Source organism: Geospiza fortis, unplaced genomic scaffold, assembly GCF_000277835.1.
Source record: "Geospiza fortis unplaced genomic scaffold, GeoFor_1.0 scaffold118, whole genome shotgun sequence".
NCBI lineage: Eukaryota > Metazoa > Chordata > Aves > Passeriformes > Thraupidae > Geospiza > Geospiza fortis.
This window is the reverse complement of record NW_005054380.1, coordinates 612,261-627,145: the sequence shown is the minus strand read 5'-3', so window position 1 is coordinate 627,145 and position 14,885 is coordinate 612,261. Positions and strand designations below refer to the sequence as shown.

The following is a 14,885-nucleotide window of genomic DNA, read 5'->3' as shown; positions in this document are numbered from 1 at the left end:
ACCTGGGGGAGAAGCTGAATTTTCAGACAAGCAGTCCCAGGCTAACAACTATAGGCAGAGCTGTCACAAAGTTGTGTCCATGCTCCATCAAGCACGGCATTCAGCACCTGCTCAAATCAGAGCAAATCCCGCCAAAGCAGCTTAGGCCTGGACTGTTGCGCTTTCTGCCCCCGGTATTTCATACTCGAGCAACAAGAACTGCAAGCCAAGGCTGCAAATGAGACAGAAGGTGGATCCTGATGACACCTGGCACCAGCTGGGGCCGCATGAAAGGGTTCAGGGTGTTTGGCCTTCAGGCAGCACCAACACTTCAGCCATCCAGGAGGATCCTTTCCAATCTCCCATTTCTATCTTACAGGTTCCAAGGGTGATGGCAATGGGAACAGCAGATCACAGCCACCTCAGGGCACATGCCTGAATGGTAGGTCACCCTCTCCTTCTGAGAGAAACCAACCCCAGCACACAACCCAAAGCCCCAAGCTGTGTCTCTCCAACAGAAATGTGCTTCACACAGCCCACCCCTCTCAGTGCTTTCAGGCTCCAGGGGAGGCGCATGGAGACCCTGGCAAGCGTCCCCTCCCTGCGTGCTCCCCATGCCCCATGGACAGGATGCAGGGGTGGCACTGCCGAGCCCCCACACCTCCATCCCTCTGCAGGGGTGGCACTGCCGAGCCCCCACACCTCCATCCCTCTGCAGGGATTCTCCTGCCACGGAGCTCGGTCAGATTACAAGTGCACAGAGCTCTTACATTTCACAGCCAGCTGATGGCAGGGGAAATTCAGTGCCCCCATTTGCTCAGGTTGCAGCTAGAGCTTCCAGAGACTTCCCCAGCACTCATACAGCTTAAAGGAGGGTCTGGGAGATGCAAAGAACCTTTTTGACCTTCTCTCCCCCCCGTCCTTTCTTCATCTCCCCCCTCAGAGACTGAGCACAAGGCAGGTGAGACTGCTGACCAGGAATTATGTGGATTCTAGTTCTCAATGTTCCACTGCCAATTCCCAGGATTCTGCCCTAAAATAGTTGGGGAGGAACATCTCAGGAGGTGACCCCAGAACTATAGAGCAGCTCCCAGGGAAGGGACTCAGATCATCCCTTTTGTTTTCCTGGCAGTATAAGCCTGCCATGGCTTAGCAGAGAAAGGCAAGGGCAAAGGAAGAGCAAGACACAGGTAATTCTCATGGTACCAGACAGAGGATTTTAGTTACACCAAGGAGGAACTTTGCTTCCACAGGTCAAGCAAAAGCCGTGGCTGCTCCCAGCAGGATGCCTGGCAGGAGCCCTGATCCAAGTCCCTCTGTAACCAGTGGTGGCTGGAGGCTGCACACAGTCTGGGAGCAAACAATATTTCATGGCATGGCACTACTTTGGGGCTTTTTTTACAGAGCAGATAACAAAAGCCTCCACTCCAGGAAGCAGATAAATATCCTGCTTTCTCTCCCTCTGTCATGCTCAAGAGGTTCTGCAATCAGAGCTGCAGAGTCAGCCTCCTCTACGAGGCAGTAAGAGGCTGGTATTGATCATTTCCCACCCTGAATTACTGGCAGGGGTATTTAGCATGCACATGGGAATCCTTCCCTTGCAGGTCTACCTTAAGCACAATTTAAACTCCTGAGAGGGGGGAATTCAGGTTCCAGAGGAGCAGGCAGAGCTTTGGCTCCTCTGGCACCACAAGGGTTAATGAATTGCCCTTTCACCAGCCATGTCAGTGTCCCTGTGAGGCCTCTGACACCTCTGCTGCTGCCACAATATTTGCAAGCTTATATAATGCCCAGCCCCACTGAGTCAAAGAGGCTGTGGCCCACTCCACAGGATCCCATCGCTCTGGTCCTTGTCATGGCCACGTGGCACAAATGGCCTCGGACAAGCTGTGAGATCCAAGCTCCCCCCGGCTCCTGGTGGGATGGGGATCCCAGGACACCTTGAAAAGAGTGAGAGATCACCCTGGCCAGCACCCAGCAGAGCCTGGGGCGAGGGCTCCGTGTCCCCTGGCATTGCTGCCTCCCCAGGGCACAGCCTTTGCTGCCTCCCCTGTGTGAGCCCTGGGCACACCTGGGGCTGCCCACACCTCCCTCTGCCCCAGCACTCCAGCTCCAGGCCAGGCAGGCTCTCCCAGCAGGGAGAGGTGAGGATGAGCTGCTGACAGCCACACCAACGTTCCCACTCTGCCTCTGAGCCCCCAGCACGGCCCTTGTGTCCCACCCACCTCTCCAAACTGCCCTGGTCCGAGCCCCCTGCCCTGGGCTGGAGCATCCTTCCCTCTGCTGAGGGGTCAGCACCAGGAGCTATTGAGCTTCCTGAGTGTTCCTCACCTGAAAGCTGAGCAGGGCAGATTTAACCCCATCCTTGCCGGCTGTTTGGCTCTCTCCAAGGCACTGAGCTGTTCCCCTTTGTGCCCCCAGGCCGGCGTGGCCCCACAGATCCCTGTGAGCAGACACCACCCATCCCTGCGGGCCCTGACAAAGGTAAGTGGGGAGCCAGGAGACAGAGCAGGGCTTCACTGAGCTCCCAACAAGCTTCTTCTGCAATAAAATAACCTCAGAATGTCCCAAAAGAGAGAAAATATCCCACCGTGGGACAGCTGCCCCTCAAAGCACTTGCTGGCCACAAACCACAAGAACAGCAAGTGCTTCTCTAAGCTTGGAGCAAACTGGTCTAGTGGCAGGGACTTAGAGCAAGAGGATCTTTAAGGTCCCTTCCAACCCAAACCATTCTATGATTCTTTATGAAGGATATTTCAACCAGGAAAAACTAAATAAAAGATCATAAAAGCACCAGCAACCATTTCTTAACACCAGTTTTTAGAGCAATGATACATCATGTTGAAAAATTCCTGTGGAATTACATTTTTCATTTGTTAAATGCCTTTTGAACTCATCAGCAGAAGGCATTCACCACCAGTAAGTTTGTTTCTTGAAAACAAATATTTTTAATTTATGGAGGGAAACTTGGAAAGTGAAAGTTGGGGAGAAAAGCCCACAAAAAAAGCAAAGTAAAAATAATTTTGAGCAATAAAAAGGACCTGGAAATATGAAAATTTTAAGGAAATCAAACCATTTGCATAAAGCCTTCTCTTTGAGAAACAACTTCATCCCATCTTTGAATTAACTGACAAAATACACCAGCCAGCTCTGTTCTGACACTCTGATATCTGCAACCATCCTAGAACTGGAGTCAAACTCTAAGATTTAGGTTTTTACAGCTTACACAGTTTTTCTTGCTTTCTGGTCTTGGGGCTTAAAGGACATCAGATCTCTCTGCATAATCACAGGAGAAATTTCACTTTTCTAAAGGTAAAGCCAGCAGAAAAACTTATTCTTTGATGAAAATGCAGATTCCCACCTAATGAGCCAGTTCCAAGAGCTGCCTTTAAAGGAAAAGCCCAAATGTCATGAGGTATAGGTGTAGGAGGCATGGCTGATGGCAGCCCCGAGGTGCATTAACATCTTGACCTTCAGTCTCCTGAGTAACTTCTGCCTGATCCAAAAGAGAAGCCCAGGAGCACATGGAGCTCCTCCAGGGAGCCTCAAGAGCTGCAAAGCCTTCTGAAATACCTGCCAAAAAATGCAGCCTCTGTCAAAAAGTTCAGGTGGTTTTTATAAGAGATTCCCTCACTCTTTTTCTGGTATTTGCCTCTCTGAAACTTTAAAGACCAGAGCCCAGGTTTCCAGGGGAGGTTTTTCTGGGGCATCAGGGCATGCCTGGACCACAGCTGGCTCCTCCAGGATGCTGCCTCTTACAGGCAATGGCCTTTGCCAGACATTTTAGTGTCACAAGTCCAACCATTTTCATCACTTCAAGCCTTTCTCTGTTTAATTCCAAGAAAAATCAATGCAAGGCATTGATTCTCTGCTTGCTGAAGCTCCATCAAGAGCTCTTTATTATGGTGATAAACCTTGGCTATCACCAGAGCTGCTGGTGTGTCTAAAGCTAAGATCTGCCTTGGCAGGCACTCCTGCCCTCTCCTCCATATCTGTGGCCTTCACATTCTCTGGAAAAATCCCTTCACCCAGAATTTTTCTCCTGGGAAGCTGAGAAACCTCAGAGAAAAGGAAAACAATTCTTATCTCATTTGCTTCTCCTGTGTTTTGCTCATGTGGAATGTGTTTGGAGATTGTTTACCCACAGGTGATTGTTTCATTGGATTCTGGTGTGAGTTGTTTTCACTCTTTGGCCAATCAGTGCCAAGCTGTGTCAGGACTCTGGAAAGGGTCACAAGTTTTTATTATTATCTTTTCAGCATTGTGTCTGCATGTATCCTTTCTGTATTCTTTAGTATAGTTAGTATAGTATTTTTTAATATAACATAGTATTATAAAAACTAAATTAGCCTTCTGAGAACATGGAGTCAGATGCATCATTCCTGCCTTTGTCGGGGCATTCCCAGCAAATACAATACATATCCTGGTTAGTTTTCCCTTTTTAGGGGGTTTATCACTGTTTCTTGCAGGAACCCAAGTGACAGTGGAGATTCACCATGAGGACACCAGCCCCCAGCTCATCAAGAGACTCTCCTTGGGAAAAGGTACAGCCCAGATTTAAACCCTGGCAGAGGCTCAGCCCATCCTCCCTTCCCTGGAGCTCCAGGGGATGCTGCAGCCTGGGCAGGGCTGAGGGGATCCCACTAACCCTGCCTGCCTTGTTGCAGGTTCCCAGAGGCTGAGAGGACACGACAACAAAGGTGAGGCCCTGCTCTATCAAGTGTCTCCAAGCTCTCCCTCCCCTGGGAAGCTGCTCCCAGGAGCAGACAGGCTCCCCCCTGCCATGGGGAGGCTGCTAAAGAGCACCTACTGCTGGACCCTGCCCATGACTGGGCTTGAGGAGCAAAATCTTTCTGCTCTTGGGCTGTGGGTGTCTCCTCCTCCTCTGGCCCTGGGATAAGGTGGGTGGTGACACTCCAGGGTCCCTCAGCAATGCCCCAGCTGCTGCAGAGCTCCCACTGGGGTTATCCAAGAGCTCTGGAGCCCAGCACTCTCTTCTTCCACACCTGGGGAGGTTTGGCCATGGTGGGCTGGGGTTTGATGTCCCCAGCCCTCAGGCTAGAACAGGAGATGCCTGTCTGCTGGGGAATGTGGGCTCTGCAGGAACACACTCCACAGGGTGCTCACATCCATGCCCAAACAGAGGGGAATGGGCTAAGAAGAGCCTCAGTTCCAGCTTTTCCCACCCAATCCTGCTCCCCACAATAATTTATTTCTAGTTGCCTTTTTTTTCCTGTGGGCAACAACCTCCTCCCTCCCTCTCCTTCTCTGCTTTGCAGGTTTCCAGAAGACTGAGGCCCCACGACCACCAGGAGCAAAGGACCTCCATGGTAACTACTCATCAGCACCAGCAGGGCTCAGCTTCCCCAGCCCCTGACCTTTGGGGTGGCACAGGGGAGTGGCTTTGGGAACCCCACACGTGCCCAGCGCTGCCCAAGGGAAGGCAAACAGGCACAGGACTGTCACATGTGCTGTGGATCCCCCTCCTGCACAGAGCCTCTGCAGATACAACCTGGCAAAGACAAAACCTGATAACCACATTTTTTAAAAAAGACCATCCCCTAAGCAAAAAGGCAAGAAGTAATTTTCAGAGCTGTGGAGAGTGGGAACCTTTAAATGTGTAAATCTGCTTTTTCTCTTTTTAGGTCAGTGTTACATCTCTTTTCAGGGAAAATACAGATAAACAAACCAGCCTGTTAAGAAATAGGTGCTTACATGCTGATTTTGGCAGACAGGAGCCTGCCTGCACAGGGATCTGTCCATCCATTCCCCATGGCCCCCTGATGGGAGGCAGCAGTGGCAGCTCATTCCAAGACTGTTTGAAAAAATCAGTTATCTGGTTAATTAGGGCATGTTATTAACCCTTTGTTCACACTGAGTAGAACCAGGAGCTCAGAACCTGCAAAGATGCAGAGGGTAGGCACAGTGGGTTCAGTCCAACTGCTCCCAGTGTTACATTCCTCATGTGCCTGAATTCCTGCAGAATTGTGGCCCTTTACCACACAACACTCCTAGAGAAACACAGCCCTTTCTTGCTGGGATTTTTTAGGAAGTCATGTGTTTTCTAAGGCTTGCTTGGTACAGATTTTCCCTGATATTTCTGCATTGTTCTCCTGCCCCTCCATGCAATATCCCAGGATTTTCCATGCTGTTATGCAGTGCCAAAGTTGCAGGGGCAGCTCATGCTCCAGCCCTGCACAAATCCTAGCAGTCTAGACAGGATGGCTCCTGCTTTCCATGCAGCTGGCAGGGGCCTCCTGTGGGTGCCCTCGTGTCCTCTGCTCCCTAAGAGCCTGCTGATGGATGTGTCCATGGGCCAGGCAGGAGCCCTGTCCCCTTGTTCCACCATACTGCCAGGAAAAACACTGCCTCCCAAAACAATGACAACTCGTTTCTTCCCAGCATATCCATGGGACAAATCCTCTTTGAAATCCATGCCAGTAGATCTGCAGCAATTGGAGAAGCTGGATGCCTACGCATTAAAAGTAAGTCTTGCTTTTGCCTCTGTCCTCCTCCCAGCTCCCCTGCAGCAACATTCCACAAACCTGGCTCCCAGCACCAGCACCAGCTTAGGCTGAGCTATAGGACAATGGCATTAGAATCTCCCAAACAAGTGAAAAACCTTTCCCCTTTAAAGATTTGCAAAGAAATCCCTCTCTGGGAACTATAACTCGAAACTCATGGACCTACAGCACTGTAGGTGTATTTTTAAGGAAGCCTGAGGCAGAGCAGCCTCTGGCAGGTGGGGCCTCACTGCCTTCAGAAGAACAAGAGATGGGGAGGACAGGAGATCTACCACAGGGTGGATCTTCACCATGACCTTGCAATGCTTGCTCCCCACACACAGGTGAACGTCACAAACAGCGTGGAGGAACTGGTCAAAGCCCTGCTGAAGCAAGCCCGGACTGACCTGGAGAAGGTTCGAGCCATATGGATGTGGATTTGCCATCACATAGGTAGGCTGAGCTCTCCAGCTGAGGATAAGGCTGTCACTGTCACCCCTGTTCCACTGCCGTGGCATTTTACTGGGTATTTGTGGGTTATTTCCATGTGGGGAGTGGAATGAAGGCTTTCTGAAGGCTTTTATCCAGAAATGCATCCAGAGGGTCTCTCTCCTCACACTGCCAGGCTCCACCAGTTCTGTGTGCCCATGATTAACCTGTAACTCCATCTGAGGTGTGACCAGACAAGTCCCTACCATCCAAGAGCCATCCAAAAGCCAGGCTGCCCAACACCAGGGGCCTGCTTGTTACCTTCAGAGCCGCCCCACACCACCAGGGCCCAGTTCTGAGAGGGTGAACAGGGAGCAGGTGATGATCCAGATTTCAGAAGCAACCTGGTCTAGTGGAAGGTGCCCCTGCCCATGGCAGGCAGCCTGGAATGTGATGATCCTTAAGGTCCCTTCCCACCCAGACCATTCTAAGTCTGATTTCCATCCCTGTGCCAAGTCCCCACAGCCCAATACAGCCCCTCCAGCACAGCCTGATGCTGGTGCCTTTGCTCTGGGAGGGTCCCAGTGTCACACAGGTACCACCAGGAACCATCCAGCTGCCTTGCCCGGCTCCATGTCCCACACTGGCACCTGTATGATTGCAGCTCCTGCACCTTTTCAACCCTCCAGAGAGCTGCACCCATTCAGGCTCTCCTGCCCTTTCCTACTCAGTCCAAAGGCTGGAGTTACACAATTATCAGGAGATGGGAGGAGGAGGAGGCAGCACTTGTAGCCTCTCCCATCTGGCACATCAAAAGGGCCTTCTTGCCACCCCAGTGCCTTGATGGATGAAAACTGGGTATGCAACATGGTGGCATTTTGCATAACAGAAGCAAAAATGTTTATTTCCCATTAAGTCTTGGGGGCAGAGAGGCAGAGCCATCCTTTCCCTCACCTCCTACACCTCCTGATGGGGCACTGCTGCAGTGCAGGCCAAGTGATGGAGAGGAAAGGAGCAGTTTGGGCAGCACTGGCCTCACCTCACACCCACTGAGATCACAGCTGCAGGGTTAGCATGGTTAGGTCACTCCCAAACTGCTTTAGTCTTGCCCTGAAATATGGAGAGTGCTGATTTCACTGCATGTCCTGCAGCCAGGCTTTGACTCACCCAGCACTGGCTATTCTCTTTCCACTGTTAACCCATTTCTGCCCACACTACCTGGGCCAGGCCTGGTTGGAGTCAGTCCATACTCCTCAACATTCAGGGGATGTCTCTGGCCCTGACAGCTATGCTGGGATCTCCTCACAAGATCTTTTACACCACCTTGGCCCTGGCTCCCATTCCTTCCTGTGAGACTGACTCCTATTTACATACAAAGAAAAGAAACAGAGTTGGGAATTTAAATCTGCTGGCAAAAAGGCAATGTATCTATCCTGAAATTGCACTGATGACATAAACTCATTCCTTGGATGGATTTGAAGTGAGAACACTGCTCTCTGGACATCTCTTCCCACTCTGTTCAATTCCTGCCTGTGGTGGGCTGCCATGCCATGCAGCATCAGCATTAAAGGAAATAACTATTTCAGCTGCCATTTGCAGCACAAATAGAAAGGCCCATGGAGCCAGCACCCCTCCAAGTGCCCTGGAGCTTTGCTGGTGGTCAGTGAGCAGCTGGGGTGGAGCAGCCAGTCTTTCCCAGTGCCTGGAGCAGCACTGAGGGGACATCAGCTGAGCTCCTGGGATGAATGACAAGCAGTGGTGGCATTTCATCAAAGCACACACAGCCTGCTGCTGCTTTTCTTCCTCTGCCCCAGCACTGAGGGCAGGGGGAACCAGCTGATGCAGCATTCCTCAGAGCTTTGTCAGAAAAATACATCTGTGTTTTAAGAAAGCGGTTATGGACAGGGCCAAGGTTGGTGGTATTGAATTAACCTCCCCAGACCAGCTCTGCAAGCTCTGTCTGAAGGAGTCCTGCTGTGCTGCTGTTGTGTACTCATTCCAGCAAATCAAGATTTCCTGAGCTCCCAGGTATTGATATGACCAGACTGGACAGGGCTTGGAGCAACCTGGTCTAATGGAAGGTGTCCCTGCCCTGCCCCTGGCAGGGCATTGGAATGAGATTAGCTTTAATGCCCCTTCCAACCCAAACCATTCTGTAATTCTGTGACTCACTTGCAACAAACCACTTCAAGTGGTTCCCAACAAGCTGCTTTTCAAGTACTTTTAATATAAATTGCTTGTAAAGAGTGCAAAAGTCTCAGCAGTTTCTTTTGAGGTAACACCAATCTGACTCCTTCAAATGCAGCATGCTCTGGTTTATACTGGGAACTCTTCAGACTCCAGATCCTCCACTTGAGGGCAATTCCTGAGGACACCCATTGTGTCCAAAAATCAAAGTTTTCCTCGCACTTGGATTCAACTGCTGACCCCCAGCCTGAGCTTAGAGCAAAGTGTGATGAGGGACAGAGCTGTCCCTCTGCCCAGCAGTGTCCAGGCCACCCTCCCCAGCACAGCCACAGCCTGTTCCCCTCTGCTCACAGTGATGAAAAGCAACCTGAGCATTGCTCCTGCTGCCCATCCGTCTCTCGCCTCAGGCTGTTGGATGAACTCTTGTCTGTGTTCCTTCCCCCAGAATACGACGTCGTGGGCTACCACAACAAAAGCCAGCTGTCCAGCAAGCCCAGAGACGTGCTTCAGATGGGCAAGAGCATTTGTGAGGGCTATGCTGAGCTCTTTGAACATATGTGCAGGTAAATGAAGTTCAGAAACATTCAATGCCAGGGAGAGTTAACATTCCCTGTCATACCCATGCCTATCCCATCTACCTTTGCATTGACTGATGTGACTTTAAGCAGGAGGTGGAACTTTAGCTTTGCAACCATGCTGTGGAAAAACAGCAAGTCCTAGAAAGGTCAATTTTGCTCTCTCCTCCACTCCCTCCACCCCCCTCCCCAGCATAATTTACTTGGTGCCATCTGCTGAGCTTCGCATTGCATTAACATAATGGCAGATGAAAACATGGAGATAATTTGATTAGAAGAAGTAGGATTTTCCTTGGGGTATCTGGATGTGAAGGTTAAAAGCATTGCAGGACTTGAACAAGGAGTGCTGTCTCCAACATGGTCCCTTGCAAGAGGTAAGCAGAGTCCCAGGAGAACTTTCCCTGTACCCTCTGGAATGCCCTGTCCCCTCCAGGAGCACCCCAGGGATACTGCCTTGCACTTGCCACTCTGTTCTGTGCCCAATCCCAAGGTGCAGCACTGTGGAGGCCAACACTGCAATTCCCATTTCGTATCTACCGCTGGCATTTAATGACTAAAATCCTTTCTTCCACCGACAAAATCTCATGGACTTCACTGGGGCTGAGTCACCTAAACTTCCCCACAGAGCAAGGCTTTGCAGTCACAAAGGCATTTCTAAGAGGCAGCCCCTTCCTTGGTAAGGAGACAGGGATGCAGCCCCAATCCCTAAGGAAAGGAGAAAAGGAGAACCCCCAAAATCCACAGCAAAGAAAGCAGTTAAGGTGCTTGGAGGATTGGGGATCAGCCTCAGGCAGAAGAGTTGCCCAAAATGAGAAAACTGGACCTGACAGCTCAGGGAGAGGAGATTGGAAGGGATTTCCTAAAGTAATCCTAAGAGGGTGGGCTTGCAGGATGGCCCTCCCAGGGAGGGGCTTCCATTCCCTTGGAAAAATCCAGACTAGTGATTAATACCACATGTAAGTAACAATTGGCTTTCCACACCATCCAAAGGGATTTGAGAAGGTTTTTACCATGGAACAGACAAAATCTACAGGGAAAAGGAGAGATTAAAAAAGAAAAAACAGCATACTGTGCCAGATGCTGAAGTGGTAAATGCTTCCAGCCAACAACATATCCCACAATATACATTTGGTCCATTCCAACCCAAACCATTCTATGACATTGATCTTGCTTTCTAAAGAGTAAAGAAATAGGATGGTGGAGTATGCATTTATAGCTGCAACCTATGGAACAGTTATTAGCAGTTAGGGGGAATTTGCATCTGTTCATTAAAAAGCATATGCTTGGTTCATTAAAAGCATTAATCTTTCCAAGGATATCTCTGACTATTTAAAGGCTCTGTTGATTTACTCTCGATTCCTCAGTTCCAGGATGATTAGTCACTATGTGATTCAGGAAACCTCCAGTCATCAAGACTATTATATTGTCAAATATTAGCAAAATGTTTAGCTCCTGTCGTGAAAAACTGTACTTAAAGACAACACCCCTTTCTTGCACAGAGATCCCCTCATCCCTTCTCCCTATGCTCTGCTGCTCTTCCACTGAGTCTAAGCAGAAAGGCAGGAGGCAAAGAGCACATGTCTTACAGAAAGGCTTTTCAGACACAGGTTTTGGGGGGAAAAAGGTGTTTTAATCTGCCCTTTTTTCCTAGCTCCTGTGAGGGAACTTGAACAAACAAACCAATTTGCCAGTCACCCCAAAAGTCCTGCTGAAGGCAATGGCTGACATTGATTGAGTCCTACTTGTCCCGGTGCCAGAGGGAACAATTCCTGTTGCAGACACAAAACTGTCACCTCTGAGCACAGCTTTGGCAGCCAGGCTTCCTCCCATTAGCTGAGATTCCTGTCACAGAGGCAAGGTGGGCACGGATAGTGGGAAGCTGGCCATAAGGCATCACTTTCCAAACATCAGGTGTGATAGCAAGGAATGCAAACACAGGCTCCTGACCAATGTTTCAGCAGCACTTATCAAGAACTGGCTTCTCAGCTGACAAGCAGACTCGAGGAGTCTGGCTAAGTGAAGCACTGCAAATTCATGAATCCAATTTAGGGCAAACCTTGCAGCCTGGAATTAGGGAGACACTCGCTCACCAGGGTTAGTGATGAAGGCACAACAATTATTTTCCCAGGAGAGGTTTCAGCAGCTCTGGGAGCAAAGCTGGCCTCACTGCCTAAAGGGGATCTGATCAGTTAGCTAGCTGCTCCTTCTTCCTAACCAGCCTGTAAATATCCCAGATTTCACATCCTCTAGCTTCTCCCATTTCCTGCTTCAGGCAGTAGCTTTCCCTCTTTTCAGGCACAGAGGCGTACACCTACCTACCACAAGCATAAACCATTCTGTTCCCTTCTGGAGAAGCCAGATTTGCTCCTTTTTTAGATGAAATTATCAAAGTCAACCTAAAATCAAAGGGAAGAAGATGCCACTGAATTCCAGTGACACCTGTAGTAAGAGCCAGACTATTTCCTATGGTTTTTGAGGCAGAAAATCTATTTTGTGTTTAATCTCTTTGCTGCACCAAGCAAATGTTGCCAACTGTTTCTTAATTCAGTTCTTCCAGTCCATTTTGTATCTAGGTCATCTTCAGCCTCACACTGCCACTTCAACCAGTCCTGGAGATCTTCCCAGTCTTCTCTCTGCCTGCTTAATTTATCTCTATGAAGTCACTGACATGAGAGACATGAGCACCCTTTTCACCAATACAGAATTGCTCCTTTACAGGATGTTTTAGCTTGGATTTTTGTCTGCCCATTACTAGAGAGACCAGTTTAAATGCCCTGGTCTTTATTTTGAGAGCTTTGAACACATCCAAGCACAAACGCTTCTTGCTGCTTTGCCAACCTTCACTGTAATTGAGAGCACCCTGAGAGCAGAACTTGTCCCTTAATGTTCCCTCTGAATATCCCAGCTAACAAGAATGTCTAGAGAAGCCTGGAAGGATTAGATCCAATCCCCATGAAATTAGTGGGAATTTGGTACTTAGCTCCTTGAAACCCCTAGGATCAAATCTTCACTAAAGCTCCCAAGGCCAGCTCCTGGTCTCAGTTACATCATGCAAATCCAAGCTCTCACCAGTCTTGTCAGTGGAGTTGTTCCAGATTTACTGGCCAGCTCCATGTCAGAACTTCACTCACAGGGGCCTGCAGGCTGGCAAGGGCTTTCCAGACCACCTGGAGCACCAGGTTTCTCCATAGCATTCCTTCCAGCCTGGCCTGTTTGTTCTGGATACTCAGGAACAGGCAGTGCCTGCCATCACTGCTCCATCCTCTCCTTTGCTGAGGTGCCCACCTCCCCTGGAAACCAGCATCCTCTCCCCGGGAAAAGCAGCCCTCCTTAAAGCTCCCCTGCACTGCCAGTTGCCAGCCAGTATCTGTTATCAGGCCTCGACTTCTTAACAACCATGCTAATTATCTTCCCCATAAATATCACTTTTCGCCTGAGCTAAACCACATTATGCAGACAATCTCACTCTGGAAGCCTGCACACTTTATTACTTAAGGTAGTTGTTCCATTTAACACACTTCTCTATGAAGAAGAAAAATGTCAATGCTGTCCTACACAAAAGACAACGCTCCAAGTGAAGCAATTTTAGATTAATGGTGAAATAAGATGCCAATGTTAGAATCCATCAGCAGAGAGCTTATTAACACAGTGCTTATTTAAATCTTATTTACACATCCACGCAGGTATTCATCATGCTTTTAGAAAGACTATTTAATCATTTCTACCCTGGGCAGGCACAAGCTCATTCTGTCAGGAAACTAAATCAGCATCCACAATCCCGTGAGGTCTGAGATTTCCTAGCTGGTGTCAAACACCAGGCCCACTGTCAGGGGGAGAGAACAGCCTGTGCTTTTAATTTATAATTACATGGGCTAATTGTGGACAGCAGCAAAGGGATTCCACTGAGTAACAAGATAGAGAGCAATTAAGCACACTTTATCTTGTCATCCTCTAACAGTGCTGAATGGATGGTGCATCAGGCAAAAAGACAGGGAATATGCAAAACTGGGAGAGAAAAGGCCCTTCCTCCAGCAGGATGCTCTCTGAATCTCTGTGCAAAGACTACAAAAACAAACAGCCCCACCCAACGCCTCAGGCACCATCACCTTTTTTCCTTCCCCAGAAGTACCTGACAGGTTTAACACAGAACCCTCCTGCTGCAGCTTATCATTTCCTTTCAGTCTTGCAGGGATTCAGTGCAAGAAGCTCTCAGGACATGCCAAGGGACACGGGTACAAAACAGGGCAGACCTTCACAGGGGACTCTGACCATGCCTGGAACGCTGTGTACCTTGAGGGAAGGTGGCATTTACTGGACAGCACGTGGGGGAGCGGGTCTGTGGATGATTCCTTCACCAAGTTCACCCACAGGTAAAGGCCCTCCTCTATCTGAACACATAAACCCTCCACAAAGGCAGAAGGAAAGCTGATGGGATTGGCAAACCAAACAGACATATTTAGGGCCACAGGAAGACCCAAAGCTGTCAGAGCAGATGTCACAGTATGTGCCACAGTTGAAAGGGCCACAATACACAGAGTGTCACCATACAAGCACTCACCCAAACACAGTAACACCTTACCTCACCAGAAGGCTTCAGGCATCTGCCCATTAACAGCAATATCACTGCACTTCAGAAGGCTGCAAGAGTCTGCTCCTCTTGTTCTTTAGCCCAGCCTTTTATCCCCTCCTGTTGATGCACTGCACCTGTGTGCCCTCTGTCCCCTTTGGTGGTTGGTCACTGCCCCTGGGCACTCCATGGCTCTGCTGTCAATGCTGCTCACAGCTGTAGCCCATTGGGGATAATCCTTGGCCACAGCCCCACTCCCAATTACCACAAACTGTGTGCCTACACAAAGCCATGAGCAAGGTACCCAGGCTGTTTGTAAAAGGCATGGAGCCTTTTACAGAGAGGTAGTTGCCCTGAGCAGCTAGACACAAACTGCAAAAAGCCAACTGGGTTTGCTTGTCACATCTTCAGTTTAGGCAATAGTCTGTGGCACTCGAGTCACAGCTTTTGTGAATTGATTGCAGTCAACACCCAGCACCTCCCTCTTTTTCCAGGAGCCTGTGGGTGCAAGGGAATAGTGCAAATACCCTGGGTTTATCCTAAAGCTCAGCATTTGCCCTGGAAACAGAAGACCAAAGCTCAGGTTTCTTCTCTGCCTGGGGAATTTCAAACCCACGGATGTCAGTTTTTCAGCAGCTCAAACCA

At 49.5% G+C, this 14,885-nt stretch overlaps 1 protein-coding gene across 1 annotated transcript in view; it reads left to right on the top strand.

Annotated features, from left to right (window-relative positions):
• Window positions 1-14,885, top strand: part of KY (kyphoscoliosis peptidase) — a 17,668-nt gene that overhangs the window by 726 nt on the left and 2,057 nt on the right. Inside the window, exons 2-10 of the mRNA XM_005425039.1 lie at window positions 359-421; window positions 2,401-2,463; window positions 4,449-4,523; window positions 4,647-4,679; window positions 5,259-5,309; window positions 6,382-6,464; window positions 6,827-6,935; window positions 9,544-9,661; window positions 13,855-14,043. Of these exons, the coding sequence (XP_005425096.1) occupies window positions 359-421; window positions 2,401-2,463; window positions 4,449-4,523; window positions 4,647-4,679; window positions 5,259-5,309; window positions 6,382-6,464; window positions 6,827-6,935; window positions 9,544-9,661; window positions 13,855-14,043 (784 nt within the window). The remainder of the gene's footprint in view (window positions 1-358; window positions 422-2,400; window positions 2,464-4,448; window positions 4,524-4,646; window positions 4,680-5,258; window positions 5,310-6,381; window positions 6,465-6,826; window positions 6,936-9,543; window positions 9,662-13,854; window positions 14,044-14,885) is intronic.